Genomic DNA, 14,386 nt, shown 5'->3' with positions numbered 1-14,386 from the left:
TGGCGGGAGGTCGTAGTCCTGATGGACCTCAGCCTCCTGCCAGATGGAAGGGGCACAAACAGTTTTTGTCCGGGGTGGGAGGGGTCGGCCGCGATCTTTTTAGCTCGCTTTAGAGACCTGGAAGCGAACAGGTCCTGCAGGGACGGCAGATTGCAGCCGATCACCCTCTCTGCAGAGCGGATGACACGCTGCAGCCTGGCCTTGTCCTTGGCTGTGGCTGCAGCGTACCAGACGGTGATGGAGGAGCAGAGGATGGTCTCGATGATGGCCGTGTAGAAGTGGACCATCATCGTCTTTGGCAGGTTGAGTTTCTTCAGCTGCCTCAGAAAGAACAACCTCTGCTGAGCCTTCTTGGTGATGGAGCTGATGTTCAGCTCCCACTTGAGGTCCTGGGTGATGATGGAGCCCAGGAAACGGAAGGAATCAACAATAGTGACGGGGGAGTCACGCAGGGTGATGGGGGAGGGTGGGGCTCTGTTCCGCCGGAAATCCACAACCATCTCCACTGTCTTTAGAGCGTTGAGCTCGAGGTTGTTCTGGCTGCACCACGACACCAGATGGTCAGACTCCCACCTGTAGGCGGACTCGTCCCCACCAGAGATTAGTCCAATGAGGGTGGTGTCATCCGCAAACTTCAGGAGCTTGACGGACTGGTGGCTGGAGGTGCAGCTGTTGGTGTACAGGGAGAAGAGCAGAGGGGAGAGAACGCAGCCTTGGGGGGAACCGGTGCTGATGGTCCGAGAGGCTGAGACATGTTTCCCCAGCTTCACGTGCTGCTTCCTGTCAGACAGGAAGTCTGTGATCCACTTGCAGGTGGAGTCGGGCACGTGCAGCTGGGAGAGTTTGTCCTGCAGCAGAGACGGGATGATAGTGTTGAAGGCAGAGCTGAAGTCCACAAACAGGATCCTGGCGTAGGTTCCTGGGGAGTCCAGATGCTGTAGGATGTAGTGGAGGGCCATGTTGACAGCATCGTCCACAGACCTGTTGGCTGTGGACGATGCTGGAGGGGAGGGGGTCGGTGAGGGACTTCAGGTGGGTCAGGACTAGCCGTTCAAAAGACTTCATGACTACAGAGGTCAGGGCGACGGGCCTGTAGTCATTGAGTCCTGTGATCCTGGGCTTCTTGGGGACAGGGATGATGGTGGAGGCCTTGAAGCAGGCTGGTACGTGGCATGTCTCCAGGGAGGTGTTGAAGATGTCAGTGAACACCGGAGACAGCTGGTCAGCACAATGCTTCAGGGAGTGAGGGGAAACGGAGTCCGGACCGGCTGCCTTACGGGGATTTAGTCTTCTAAAGAGCCGGTTAACGTCTCTCTCCAGAATAGAGAGGGTCGTTGCTGGTGGGGGAGGGGAAGGTGATATAGATGAAGAGGCGTGAGCACCTGATGGGCTGGGGGAGGGAGGGGAAGGGGACTGCAGCAGGTTGGTGGAGCTGTGGGGGATGGGATCAGGACATTGTCTTTCAAATCTGCAGTAGAACTCATTGAGCTCGTCTGCCAGGCGGAGGTCATTCATGGAGTGGGGTTTTTTTGGCTTGTAGTTGGTGAGGTGTTTGAGGCCTCTCCAAACCGAAGCAGAGTCACTTGCTGAGAACTGTTGTTGGAGTTTCTCAGAGTACAGTCGTTTCGCATCCCTCACCGCCTTGCTAAACTTGTATTTTGCCTCTGTGTACAGGTCTTTGTCCCCACTCCTAAATGCCTGATCCTTCTGCAGGCGTAGTGTTCTGAGTTCCGCTGTGAACCAGGGTTTGTCGTTGTTGTAACTCACCCTGGTGCATGATGGTACACAGCTGTCCTCACAGAAGCCGATGTAGGAAGTTACAGCCTCTGTGAACTCATCCAGACTGTCAGTAGCAGTCCTGAAAACATCCCAGTCTGTGCAGTCAAAGCACGCCCGAAGATCCTCCAGCGCCTCACTGGTCCACTTCTTGAATTCTCTCACAGGTTTACAGAGCTTTAGTTTCTGCCTGTATGCAGGAATCAGATGGACCATGACGTGGTCAGAGTGTCCCAGTGCAGCACGAGGGACGGCGTGATAAGCCCTGCTTACTGTGGTGTAACAGTGATCCAGCGTGTTCTCCTCTCTGGTGGGGCATTTAATAAACTGTCTGTATTTAGGAAGTTCATGGCTGAGATTTCCTTTGTTAAAGTCCCCGAGGACAATAACTAAAGAGTCCGGGTTGGTCCGCTCCACACGCCGTATCTGGTCGGCGAGTGTCCGCTGTGCCTCGTGCACGTTGCCCGCCGGCGGCATGTAAACACCGACCAGGATGAATGAAGCGAACTCACGGGGGGAATAAAATGGTTTGCAGTTGATGAAAAAAGTTTCCAGATCAGGAGAACAGTGTTGTAGGATCACCGTTACGTCGTTGCACCAGCTGTTGTTGAAGTAGAAGCAGATTACCCTTATCCACCCTTTGTCTTGCCGGAGAGCTCCGTGTCGCGGTCCGCTCGGAGCAGCTGGAAGCCCGCCAGCTGGAGCGCGGAGTCCGGTATCGATCCGCAGAGCCACGTCTCCGTGAAGCACAAGACGGAGGATGTAGAGAAGTCTCTGTCTCTCCTCATCAGCAGCTGAATTTCGTCCAGTTTGTTGCACAGTGAGCGCACGTTGGAGAGAAAGGTGCCTGGCAGCGGAGTGCGAGAACCACGCCTGCGGAGTCTCACCAGCGAGCCGGCCCGTTTTCCTCTCCTACGGCGTCTCGAGAAAGATGCCTGGCAGCGGAGTGCGAGAACCACGCCTGCGGAGTCTCACCAGCGAGCCGGCCCGTTTTCCTCTCCTACGGCGTCTCACAGCGTGACGAAAGGTGAGCGCACCTTTGACTAGAATGTCCAGTAATTCCACGGAGGAAAGCAGGAAAGTTGGAAGAGTTGTTCCACGGATGTTCAAGAGCTCATCTCTGGTGAAAGAGCTCCGGGAATCGCAGCAGCAAACCCTCTAGCAGAACTACGACCAGCCATTATAAAGCAGTTTATTGTTGTTAATGTTGTGTCAAAGGGTACGGCATTTAAACATGTTCTTGCACAAGTTTCCTGGCTTCATCCCCACCCGGACAGACATTTTTATGGAAAGCCAATAGAAGTTTGGGGCTTGCAGGGAACAGACACGTCATACCCAGCATCATTTCTGCCAGTTGAGCGCATTGCTAGAAGATGTGTGGTTAATACATCCTCTGTGCATTTAAGCAAGACCAAAGAAAAGGTCACTGTAGTCCTGCCACTATGCACTGTAGTTGAGCTCTAGGAGACTGTGATCTCTGCAGACCCCCATGCTGATTCAAATGTTGTTTGCATGAAATGCTCATTATACCTTGATTAAAACTCATCTTTTGAAGAAGATTGTTTGTGTATCTTTTTTACATAACATTTGCCATTGCTAATGGCATACACAGAAATCTAGCATATTTGAATTAAATAAATCAATTCAAGCTAAAATGTAAGACTATAATTAGGCTACTGAGCCTGATCTATTTGTACTAGAGATTTTCTTACCTTTTAAAAAAATGTCACCTGGGCTAAAACTCCCTCTGCGACCCTGATTTGCGTTTGTATAGCTCACAGCATTTTCATTTACATGTCAAAGCCTCCCCTAGAATTAGGAGGAGGGGGTTCATGGGGGGACAACTGCCAAGGGAGGCCCACATCAATTTCTGACAATTTCCGGCAGTTTTCGGCGTTGCCCGCAAATTGCCGTAAACCTGAAATTCCACGACAATTTACAGTGCCGCATACTGCCGAAAATCCCACTTTTCATGCAGTGAAGGGAAACCAGAGACGGTTGGAACATGGAACACCTCCGGAGTCGACGGCTCAGCCCCCCCATAACCTGCCCCTCAAGGGCCGGATCCCAGACGGCCCTCAAATCACCAACGGGAGGGTGGGAGAGAACCACGGGATAGGAGGGAGGGAGCCTGAGTCTTGGAGCGGGGACTGGAGGCGTCAAGGTCATAAGTCTCGCAGCGGGGACTGGAGGCGTCGGGGTCATGAGTCTCGGAGCGGGGACTGGCCGAGTCGGGGTTGGGGCCTGGAGTCTCGGAGCGGGGACTGGCCGAGTCGGGGTTGGGGCATAGAGGAACAGGAGATCACTGCGGCGGCCCAGCGGGAACGGGAGAGCGCTGCGACCCAGCGCGGAAAGTGGTGGGCTGCGGCCCAGCGTGGAGGGAGAAGGTGGCCTGGAGCTTGGCTGCGAGGTCCATCACCCGATCCCAGTGAGATCGGTCTCCAATCGACCACGAGAAGGCCTCCTCCTCTGGGCGGAGGATGGTAAGAGCGGCTACCCGAGCGCCTTCTGGGGACTCGACGGAGTAGGCCAGAAGCCAGCTGGGAAGCCAGCTGTGGATCCAGCGAGGGCATTTTCCCCATGCCGAGCAGCCAGCTGTATGCTGCGTGGCCCGCCCAAAGCCAGACGGGTCCCCGGAATTGGTCCCGGGGAAAAAACTCTTTTAGTCGCGTCATTCTGTCGGGGATGCGGGGAAGGCAGGACTCAAAATGCAGACTTTCAAAAGCAAAAGACTTTAATAGTCAAAAGGGCAAAAAGCAAAAGGCCAACGGGCAAAAACACACACAGGAACCGGGGGAAAACGGCAGTCAGGAACTAGAGACATCCAGGACATTCGACAATGACACGACAAGTGACAAGAGACACACACTGCTTAAATACACTAGGGAGGTGCAGGTGATTGGACACAGGTGTAAACAATCAGACAATCACAGTGGATGACAGGACCAGGCAGGAAGTGAAGTTACCCAGGGAGACACGAAGCAGAAACTACAAAATAAGACAGGAAATAACCCACACTGTGACACAGTCAGAAAGACTAGCTGAACATTTGTGTGCATTTCACAGGTTCCCGTCTCTCTCCCTGTGGTCATGCTGTCAAAACTTGTTGCTGTCAGTTGTCATTTCAGCCGCACCAGATGCAACCCTCCACCACCCATACCATGATGACTGGGTCCGCCAGATACCATGGTATCTCTACATCTAATTTATTACAAACTTCGTCCTTTGGATTGGCTGGCTGTCATCTCTTTTCAGTTCTGCGTTCCCAGAACTATGGTAGTCCATTTCCGCACTAAAAAATAATTATGGAGTTTGAAAATCAAAATGATGAGATAAGACATTCGCAGGCTCCTTCATAGTTCGGTAAAGTGGGCAAGATATTCACAGATTCAGACTTTCCGGTTCAATGGCATGCCAGCGAAACATTATTTTACCAATATGGACCGGTTTGCAAGCTGGATGATTTGCTTTTAGTGTGCGGCTGAAGTGAGACTCCGTATTGGTCAAATGATAGTAAAATAGGGTTGTTGCTGGTTGTCATCTACGGTCTACTAAGGTTACAGAGAGGTGTTGTTTGTGTTTTAACAACGTTTTATCTCATAATTTTGACTTTCTATCCCTTTTCTTTAGTGTGGAAATGGCCTTTTATAGTTCTTGGAATGCATAACTAGCCAATCCAAAAATCAGGTTTGTATTGTCTGTCAAAAAGAAAAAACTGTGAAAAGAAAACACAGGTTCAAGTTTTGCGAGCGAGCAAAGACACCGACTTTTGCTTGCTCGAGACAGACTTTTGCTCGCTCAAGACCGACTTTTACTCGCGAATGGTTGATTTCCACGCGCCTGGACCTGATTTGTGCTCTGACGTAGATATGCCTTATCTGATCTCATTGGCCATCTGTTTGATTATGTTGATAATAGATTGATTGATACAATTGATTATTATGTGCACAACAAAGAAGAGTTTATGGAGTCTTATCTGATAGTATTGCCTAAATGAAGCATAAATAAGGTGAATAAAATAGATCCACTTACAGGCTCCCTGTTAAATCAAGAATTTAAGGTACTTCTCCTCACCTACAAGGCACTTACTGGTGAGGCACCGTCTTATCTTAAAGAGCTTGTAACACCGTATTGCCCTACAAGGCAGCTGCGCTCCATAGATGCTGGGTTACTTGTTGTTCCTAGGGTTTTAAAAAGGATGGGAGCCAGAGCCTTCAGTTATCAAACTCCTCTTTTGTGGAACCAGCTTCCACTTCCAGTCCGGGGGGCAGATTCGGTCAGCTCTTTTAAAGTACAGCTTAAAACTTTCCTCTTTGATTTTGTTTATAGTTAGGGCTGGCTCAGGTTAGCCCGGACCAGCCCTTAGTTAAGCTGCTATAGGCTTAGCCTGCCGGGGGACTTCTTAAGACACACCAAGCTCCGCTCTCACGCTCTCTTTCTACAATAATCCACGTTTTATTAATGTACATGACTAATTCAGCTTCTTTCCGGAAGTTTTTTTGAGCTTTTTCCCCTAGCAGGTCTCCATAGATCGTAGTTCCTTCTGGACCCTGTTCATGACACCTGCCGTAGCCCTGCTGACACCTGCTGCTGCCATCATCATCATTATTATTTTAAATATTTATCATATTACTGTAATCATAAACCAACATTACCCTCTCCTAAAGTCTCTGTGCTCTCCCTCCCCACAGGCTTCTGTGGATGGGGGCTCTATCTGATGGTGGTTGCCTCTGCAGTGGTCCTGCTGTGCGCCTGACTTACTACTCACAATTACTTGAATCATTTCTGTCGTAGGAATTGCATGTATTATACATTGTTCATTCTGTACACATGGCATCCATTGTAGTCTGTCTATCCCGGGAGTGGGATCCCTCCTCTGACGTTCTCCCTAAGGTTTCTTTCCATTCTTGCCGATGTGTGGGCTTCGGGACAGAGGATGTCGTATGTGTACAGACTGGAAAGCCCTCTGAGGCAAATTTGTAATTTGCGATTTTGGGCTATACAAGATAAAATTAATTGAATTGAATTGAACCATGGGAAACTTTGACCGACATTTGTGTTCATTGAGGACATTTAATTACTTCTTGTTTTTTTGTGTGACTTGCCAATGCTATCATTTCATGTTCCCTGGGATTGGCTACCAACTTTTTATGTATTTAACTTTGCTTAATCATCCTCACCTCATTCTCTCGTTTTAGGATTTTAGCCTAATATTCTAGAAGTCTTTTGCCTCATCCTTGTCTGATGTCTTGAGGGACATCCTGAGTAGTGAATCTGCACCCAAAGCAATTTCATTCAAGAAACAAAATAAGAAAACTGTCTATAATAAGTAATTTGTATGTTGATATTAAAAGCAAACCAGGTTATGTCCAAATTACATGCTCTGATCTGTCATTAAGTAAACACGATGCAACTAAACCAAAGGGATTCACTCTTTTAAAACTGCTGAGTGAGTGCTCGTCACTACTGCTGGCTCCCTCCAGAGACCCCTCATTACTGCACACTACCTGAGGAGCCAGGGCTTTATCTCATTCACTATCATCTAGAGTCCAGACATGTTTTCAATGTAATGTTCTTTGCACTATCCTCTTCTTTGATTCTCTTTCTCTCTTACTATGAGATACTGCTACAAATGACACATCTTAGATATTGTTGTTTTTTTACAGTATTTCACAAGATGGCAGAGCAGATTGAATTATTTTGATTAACCAGGGTCAGTCCCAACAAAAGCAATGTTTTTAAGCAAGTCACTGAACCCCTAGCCGCACATCTATGTGTGTCCGCTGTAATACTTCATGGTATAGATTGAAATATTCAAAATATTTTATAGGTATTTGCTGACAATTTTACCACCAACACACATTAAAGGAACTTTGAGGAAGCCAACCAACGTTCAGCTACAGCTAAACCATTTTAAGATCTGATCACTCACACACACACCCAACAGCAAACACAAACTGTCTCCTCCCAGGGAATGCGCACGCACACGCACACGCATGCGCACACACACACACACACACACACACACACACACACACACAGTAACCAATTATTGCCTTGTTCTATGCACAAGATAACCAATAATCATACACACGCTCATTCACTCTGTAGCCAATCTTTCCAGCTTGTTAAAAATCAAGGGAACCTCCCAGCCTCCCTACCTGGGTGCCAGCTTGTGGTAGCTGGGGAAACAGAGCCAGGGTGGTTGGTCTTTTGGGTCGAAATTTTTCCATGACAACGCAGGTTGATCCCCCTCTTACAGGCGACAGCTTCCCATTTCCCTCCTCCTCCTCCTGCTCCCCTTTCTCCTTTTCTCCTCTTTTATTAAAACAGCGTTGGCGCTCCTCACCTTGGACAAGGCCTCCCCCACCCACCTCTACCTCCCTCTCTTCCCCTTCTTCCTCTGCATTCTCATCAGCAGTGATCAGATCCAAGCCTCTGAACACACCCCCTCCACTCCCTCCTTGCCTGATCATTGGTTGTTCAGTATCACATCATCATCCTCAACATCATCATCTTCCGGCAGGAAAAGAGTAGAATGGGGGGAGAGGTAGAGAAACTAGAGGAAGGGAGAGAGAGAAAGCAATGGATGTGACTAGTGTTTAATTGTAAAGGGATGTGCAAGGCTTGAGAGAGAAGAAAGCAGGGGGAAAGGGACAGAGGTGCAGAGAGGGAGCGGAAAGGAGAGGAGGCAGTCATGACTAACCAATCACAGCAAAGCATAACATCATCATCTCCTGTTTTTGTGTGTGTGTGTGTGTGTGTGTGTGTTTTTTCTGACCCAGGTAAATAAGATTAGACACGGGCAGTGATCCCATGGAGAGGAGAGAGGCCAACCAAAACAAACAGTCATGGAATAGCAAGCAGCGAACCTCAACTGTGGCTACACTCGACCATGTCAGTTATTTTACCCAGTAGAACTTGCAGGTATTATTTAATAAATGCCCAATTTAACGATTTTCCATCCGAATTGAGAAATATATTTTTTATTAACATTAACACTAAACATCCATTAAACAAAGCCAGGATCCGGGCTGTCTTATGATCTACTCAATTGACATACGCTAAAGTAAAATACCAACACTTCTACATGTCTCCTACTTTTCTCCATAGGCGTGAACTATTGAGAAAAAGCAAGCAGGCATTACTATTTCTTTTTTAAACAGGTTCTAAACCCAATTTTAAAAATCCCATAATTTACATAAATTTGGTGATCTGAGATTAAGTTGAATAATTAATAACAGAAGTAGCGCAGAAAAAAACATCTCTCTCTGTCATGTAAATTGTGACAACTAATTCACAAAGCGCTTCCTCATGATAACATTACATTACATTACATGTAATTTAGCTGACGCTTTTATCCAAAGCGACGTACAATAAGTGCATTCAACCATAGGGTACAAACTCAGGAGAACAAGAAACAAGAAAGTGCAATTTCCTCAAATAAGCCAATTTACAATTTGCTATAGATGAGTGACGTTACAAGTACAATTTAAGTGCTACAATTTGTTAGTCTTTAGTCGAGGTAGAGTCTGAAGAGGTGTGTCTTTAGTTTGCGGCGGAAGATGTGAAGGCTCTCTGCGGTCCTGGTGTCTTCAGAGAGCTCGTTCCACCATTTCGGCGCAAGGACAGCGAAGAGTCGAGACCTAGTCGAGTGTTTTGCTCTCAGTGAGGGAGGGACGAGTAGTTTTGCAGATGCAGAGCGGAGAGTGCGGGTTGGGATGTAGGGTTTGACCATGTCCCGGATGTAAGCTGGACCCGATCCATTCACAGCATGGTACGTGAGCACCAATGTTTTGAACTGGATGCGGGCGGCCACCGGTAGCCAGTGAAGAGAGCGGAGGAGTGGAGTAGTGTGGGAGAATTTCGGAAGGTTGAAGACCAGTCGAGCTGCTGCATTCTGAATGAGCTGCAGAGGTCGAATGGCGGTGGCAGGGAGACCTGCCAGGAGGGAGTTGCAGTAGTCCAGGCGGGAGATGACAAGAGCCTGAATCAGTACCTGCGCTGCCTTCTGAGTGAGAAGGGGACGTATTCTCCTGATATTGTAGAGCGTGTATCTACAGGATCGCGTTGTCGCGGCAATGTTGGGAGTCAGGGAGAGTTGGCTGTCGAGTGTGACGCCGAGGTTCTTAGCGGTCGAGGTGGGTGTTAGTACGGAGTTCCCAAAGTTGACTGTCAGGTCCTGGGTAAGCGAATCTTTTCCGGGAAAGAGAAGTAGTTCAGTCTTGTCGGGGTTGATTTTCAGATGGTGGGCGGACATCCACTGAGAGATGTCAGTTAGACAGGCAGAGATCCGAGCCGCCACCTGGGTGTCCGAGTGAGGAAAGGAGAGAATTAGTTGGGTGTCATCGGCATAGCTGTGGTAAGAGAAGCCATGCGAGCGAATGACAGCGCCAAGAGAGTTGGTGTAAAGCGAAAACAGGAGGGGACCCAGCACGGAACCCTGAGGAACTCCAGTAGTAAGAGGACAAGGTTCCGACACAGATCCTCGCCAGGTTACCCGGTAGGTGCGACCATCGAGGTAGGACGAGAGAAGGGAGAGAGCAGAGCCTGTGACACCAAGTTCCTGAAGGGAGGAAATAAGGATCTGGTGGTTGACCGTGTCAAATGCAGCAGAGAGGTCCAGAAGGATGAGGACAGAGGAGAGAGAGGCGGCTCTAGCAGTGTGGAGTTGCTCAGAGACAGCAAGGAGAGCAGTCTCTGTAGAGTGGCCTGCCTTGAAACCTGACTGGTGGGGGTCAAGGAGGTTGTTACAGTGGAGATAAGAGGAGAGTTGATTAAAGATAGCACGTTCAAGGGTTTTGGACAAAAAGGGAAGAAGAAAGACCGGTCTGTAGTTGTTTTCTTCAGAAGGGTTGAGGGTGGGTTTCTTCAGGAGAGGGTTGACTCTTGCCTCCTTCAGAGAATTGGGAAAACAGCCAGATATCAGAGCGTTGTTGATGAGACAGGTGAGGAACGGAAGAAGGTCAGGTGCAATAGATTGTAGAAGATGTGATGGAATGGGGTCAAGAGGGCAGGTGGTCGGACGGGCAGAGGTTACTAGGGTAAGAATTTGGTTAGGAGAGAGGGCGGTGAAAGAGGAAAGTGAGGGCGAAAGAGGTGAGGTCGGTGGGACGCGAGAAGTAGGAGGTGGGTTTGAGAAGGAGGAGCGTATGTCAGCTATTTTCTTGGCGAAGTAGTTGACAAAGTCTTCCGGAAGAAGGGTGGGGGGGGGAGGAGGGGTAGGGGGTTCGAGGAGATTGGAGAAGATCGAGAAGAGTTTTTTGGGGTTAGAGAATGAGGATTCGATTTTGGATTGGTAGAAGGAGCTTTTGGCAGCAGAGATAGAAGCAGAAAACGAGGAGAGGAGAGATTGAAATTCGAGCAGGTCCTCAGGTCGTTTATATTTACGCCATTTCCTTTCCGACGCTCGCATGGTGGCTCTCATGGCACGGACCGGTTGAGACAGCCACGGAGCCGGAGGGGATTTGCCAGTCCGTCGTGTCGTAAGAGGGCAGAGAGAGTCTAGAGAGGAGGAAAGAGTTGAGAGGAGAGACTCTGCGTTTGGATGCAAGAGATCAGTTGAAGGGAGGGCTGATAGAACAGAGGATGCCAGCGAGGAGGGAGAGAGTTAGCGAATGTTGCGACGAGCCGGTATAGAGTTAGTCAATGAGGGAGGTTTGTTAGTTATAGAGAGTGGAAGGGAGTAAGAGATGAAGAAGTGATCAGACACATGAAGTGGAGTTACAGAGAGGTTAGTGGTAGAGCAGTTTCTAGTAAAGATGTAGTCAAGGTGATTGCCGGCTTTGTGAGTAGGAGGAGAGGGACTGAGTGACAGAGCGAAGGAAGAGAGTAGGTGTAAGAGGTCAGGTGACTTCTCTGTCTGGATGTTGAAGTCACCCAGGAGGATGAGCGGAGGTCCATTTTCGGGGAAATTAGACAGGAGAATGTCCAGTTCTTCCAAGAAATGACCTAAGGAGCCTGGCGGACGGTAGAGGACAATGATGGTTAATTGTACCGGGTGAGTGATTGTTACAGCGTGGAATTCAAAGGACAATGGGGTGGATGGTGGTAGAGGGTAGAGAGAAAAGCTCCATTTGGGTGAAATGAGTAGACCTGTGCCACCACCCCTACCAGTGGGCCTGGGAGTGTGGCTGAAGGAGAAGGCGGAGGAGAGAGCGGCTGGGGTGGATGTGTTCTCAGGTGTGATCCAGGTCTCGGTCAGAGCGAGGAAGTCGAGTGACTGCTGGATAGCGAAGCCGGAGATGAAGTCAGCCTTGCGAGTCGCTGACTGGCAGTTCCAGAGACCTCCTGTGACGAGGTGCTGGACGTGTGTGGAGCGGGTGGGATAGGTGAGAGAGGAGAGGTTACGATAGAGAGCAGATCTAGCCCGAGGCCTGTAGTATCTGCGGGAAGAGATTCGAACAGGCACGGGTAAAGGGGTCAAACACATTATTAAAAATAGCAGAAGAAGGCGCCGCATTCAGCCGCCCCGAAGACTCCACGAAAGACTCCTTGTCTTTGTTCTGCTCGTCTTCGTGCTGCGAGGACACGTAAACGCTGAAGCTAACGCTTCCCACGATATCTAGTTAAATACTCCCTCGTTAGTGGAAGTCGGCTGCGGCTGCGCTGGCCGCTCCCCCGTCGTTTAGGAGACAAAAGGTCGATTGGCCTCGACAGAAACTCCTCAAAATGCAAAGCACCAATAGCTTGACACCCTAATCAGTGAACAAACACCATGTGGTGTTTTGACAAAATGAGAGTTTGAGGATACAAGTCTTATTTGCTTCAGAAAACAAGGCAAAACAGACTTAGATCAGGTCAAAACCTAGCAGAGTTAGGAGGGCACACTGGCAGTTAACTTAATAGTAGAATCTAGAACACAAACTGGCACTAAAAGACTGAAAGAGCTTGAACAAACTAGCAACCAAGATAACTTCAAACAAAGAGAACTGGTCGTGAGACGACAAAAAACTAAAGCAAATCAGCAATCAAATTAACTTAAGACACTAGAATCAACAGCAAGTTTAGCAGACTAGCTTGGTTTAAAGAAAGAGATACTTAGTCCGATTTCAGGTCGCCTGGATGTCTGGTGGCCTTGTAGAAGAGATGCACACTCAGTAGACATCAGTAGAATTGGACGGCATACTGTAAACCTTATGTGTATATACTGTATATCACATATGTCAGAGTCAAGGCCCGCGGGCCACATCCGGCCCGCGAGAAGGTTTTTTACGGCCCCTGGGATGATCTTGATTTATTATTAGAACCGGCCCGCAGACCGCAGCAAGCCGGCAGCCCGCAGATCTTTTACACGCACCAATACTACATTTCCCACAATGCAACGGTGACGCACCGAGCAGTAGGCTGCTTCATTTCAATATTTATTGGCACAGCAGTTGTCAGCATCACAGTAAAATTAACTTTCAGATACCCATCAAAAATGGCAAAACGGAAGGTGGACACTGAGAACCGGGGGTTTCAAACAAGGTGGGAGTCGGAGTATTTGTTCACGGAGGTAGCTGGAAAACCTGTGTGTCTTCTGTGTGGAGAAAGTGTGGCGGTACTGAAAGAGTATAATCTGCGTTCCCGAGCGCACAGTTGGCTGATAAAATAGGTATGCTTGCCGCTGACTTTCGACGCCGATTTGCTGACTTTGAAGCACAAAAAAGCAGGTTGGAACTGCTCGGTAACCCATTTGCTGTTGACGTGGAAAGCTCACCACCAAACCTCCAAATGGAGTTGATTGACCTCCAATGCAATGATGCACTGAGGGCAAAATATGCGGCAGTGGGTGCTGCGGAGTTTGCCCGTTTCCTCCCCGACACAATGCCCCAGCTGCGCATCCAGGCTGCTCAAACGTTGTCTATGTTTGGCAGCACATACCTGTGTGAACAACTGTTTTCTTTGATGAACTTGAACAAAACATCACACAGAAGTCGACTTACTGCTGAACACCTCCACTCAATTCTGAGGATTTCCTCAGCTCAGAGCCTTACCCCGAACATTGATGAACTTGTGGAAAAGATGGGACACCACCAAGTATCACCCTCAACCTCAAACAAGTGAACATTACTGTGCAATCACATATTTAGAGTTTTTACTCAGTTCAAGTTTAAAAGTTAAAGTTTAATATTTGTTTTCACTGCATGTTACTTCTCCTTAAACAAAGTGTTGTTTTTGATTAATAGATTTTTGCATTTTATTTTATTGTATTTCAATCCAATTATATTTTAAAAATATTTCAGTTGAGTGGATGATAGAAAATTGCTATTATTGTTTTTTTCTTTGAAGTAAATTTAGCCCACTTTTGCTAAAATAGAAAATATAGGCTACTGATGGTGCCTTGAATACCGGTTTCTTTCATTTAATGTTCATGTTATGGGGATTTTTATATAAAGGAAATTTGTCTTTTGTGTCTGTTGAAAATGAAAGATTACTGACAGAGCCATAAGAAAATATTGCTTTATTTATCTGATCATATTGGAATATATTTGTTAGGTTTTCAGTAGGTTCAATTAGGTTCACTAGACTATATGCGTCATTTAAAAATTTTTCAATGAACATTCGAACAGTCCGGCCCTCGGCTTGTAGCTAAATTTTTTATTTGGCCCTCCGTCCATTTGACTTT

General features: G+C 48.0%; 1 protein-coding gene across 1 annotated transcript in view; it reads right to left on the bottom strand.

Moving 5' to 3' along the window:
* Positions 1–8,175, bottom strand: part of LOC120812461 (C-Jun-amino-terminal kinase-interacting protein 1-like) — a 53,274-nt gene extending 45,099 nt beyond the window's left edge. The window contains exon 1 of the mRNA XM_040168442.2: positions 7,938–8,175. Coding sequence (XP_040024376.2) covers positions 7,938–8,009 — 72 coding nt within the window. The 5' untranslated portion in view covers positions 8,010–8,175. The remainder of the gene's footprint in view (positions 1–7,937) is intronic.
* Between the last annotated feature and the right edge of the window lie 6,211 nt (positions 8,176–14,386).

The sequence above is a fragment of the Gasterosteus aculeatus genome, chromosome Y (genome assembly GCF_964276395.1).
Source record: "Gasterosteus aculeatus chromosome Y, fGasAcu3.hap1.1, whole genome shotgun sequence".
Lineage (NCBI taxonomy): Eukaryota > Metazoa > Chordata > Actinopteri > Perciformes > Gasterosteidae > Gasterosteus > Gasterosteus aculeatus.
The sequence above is the reverse complement of the archived record's forward strand: the minus strand, read 5'-3'. Positions and strand labels throughout refer to the sequence as shown.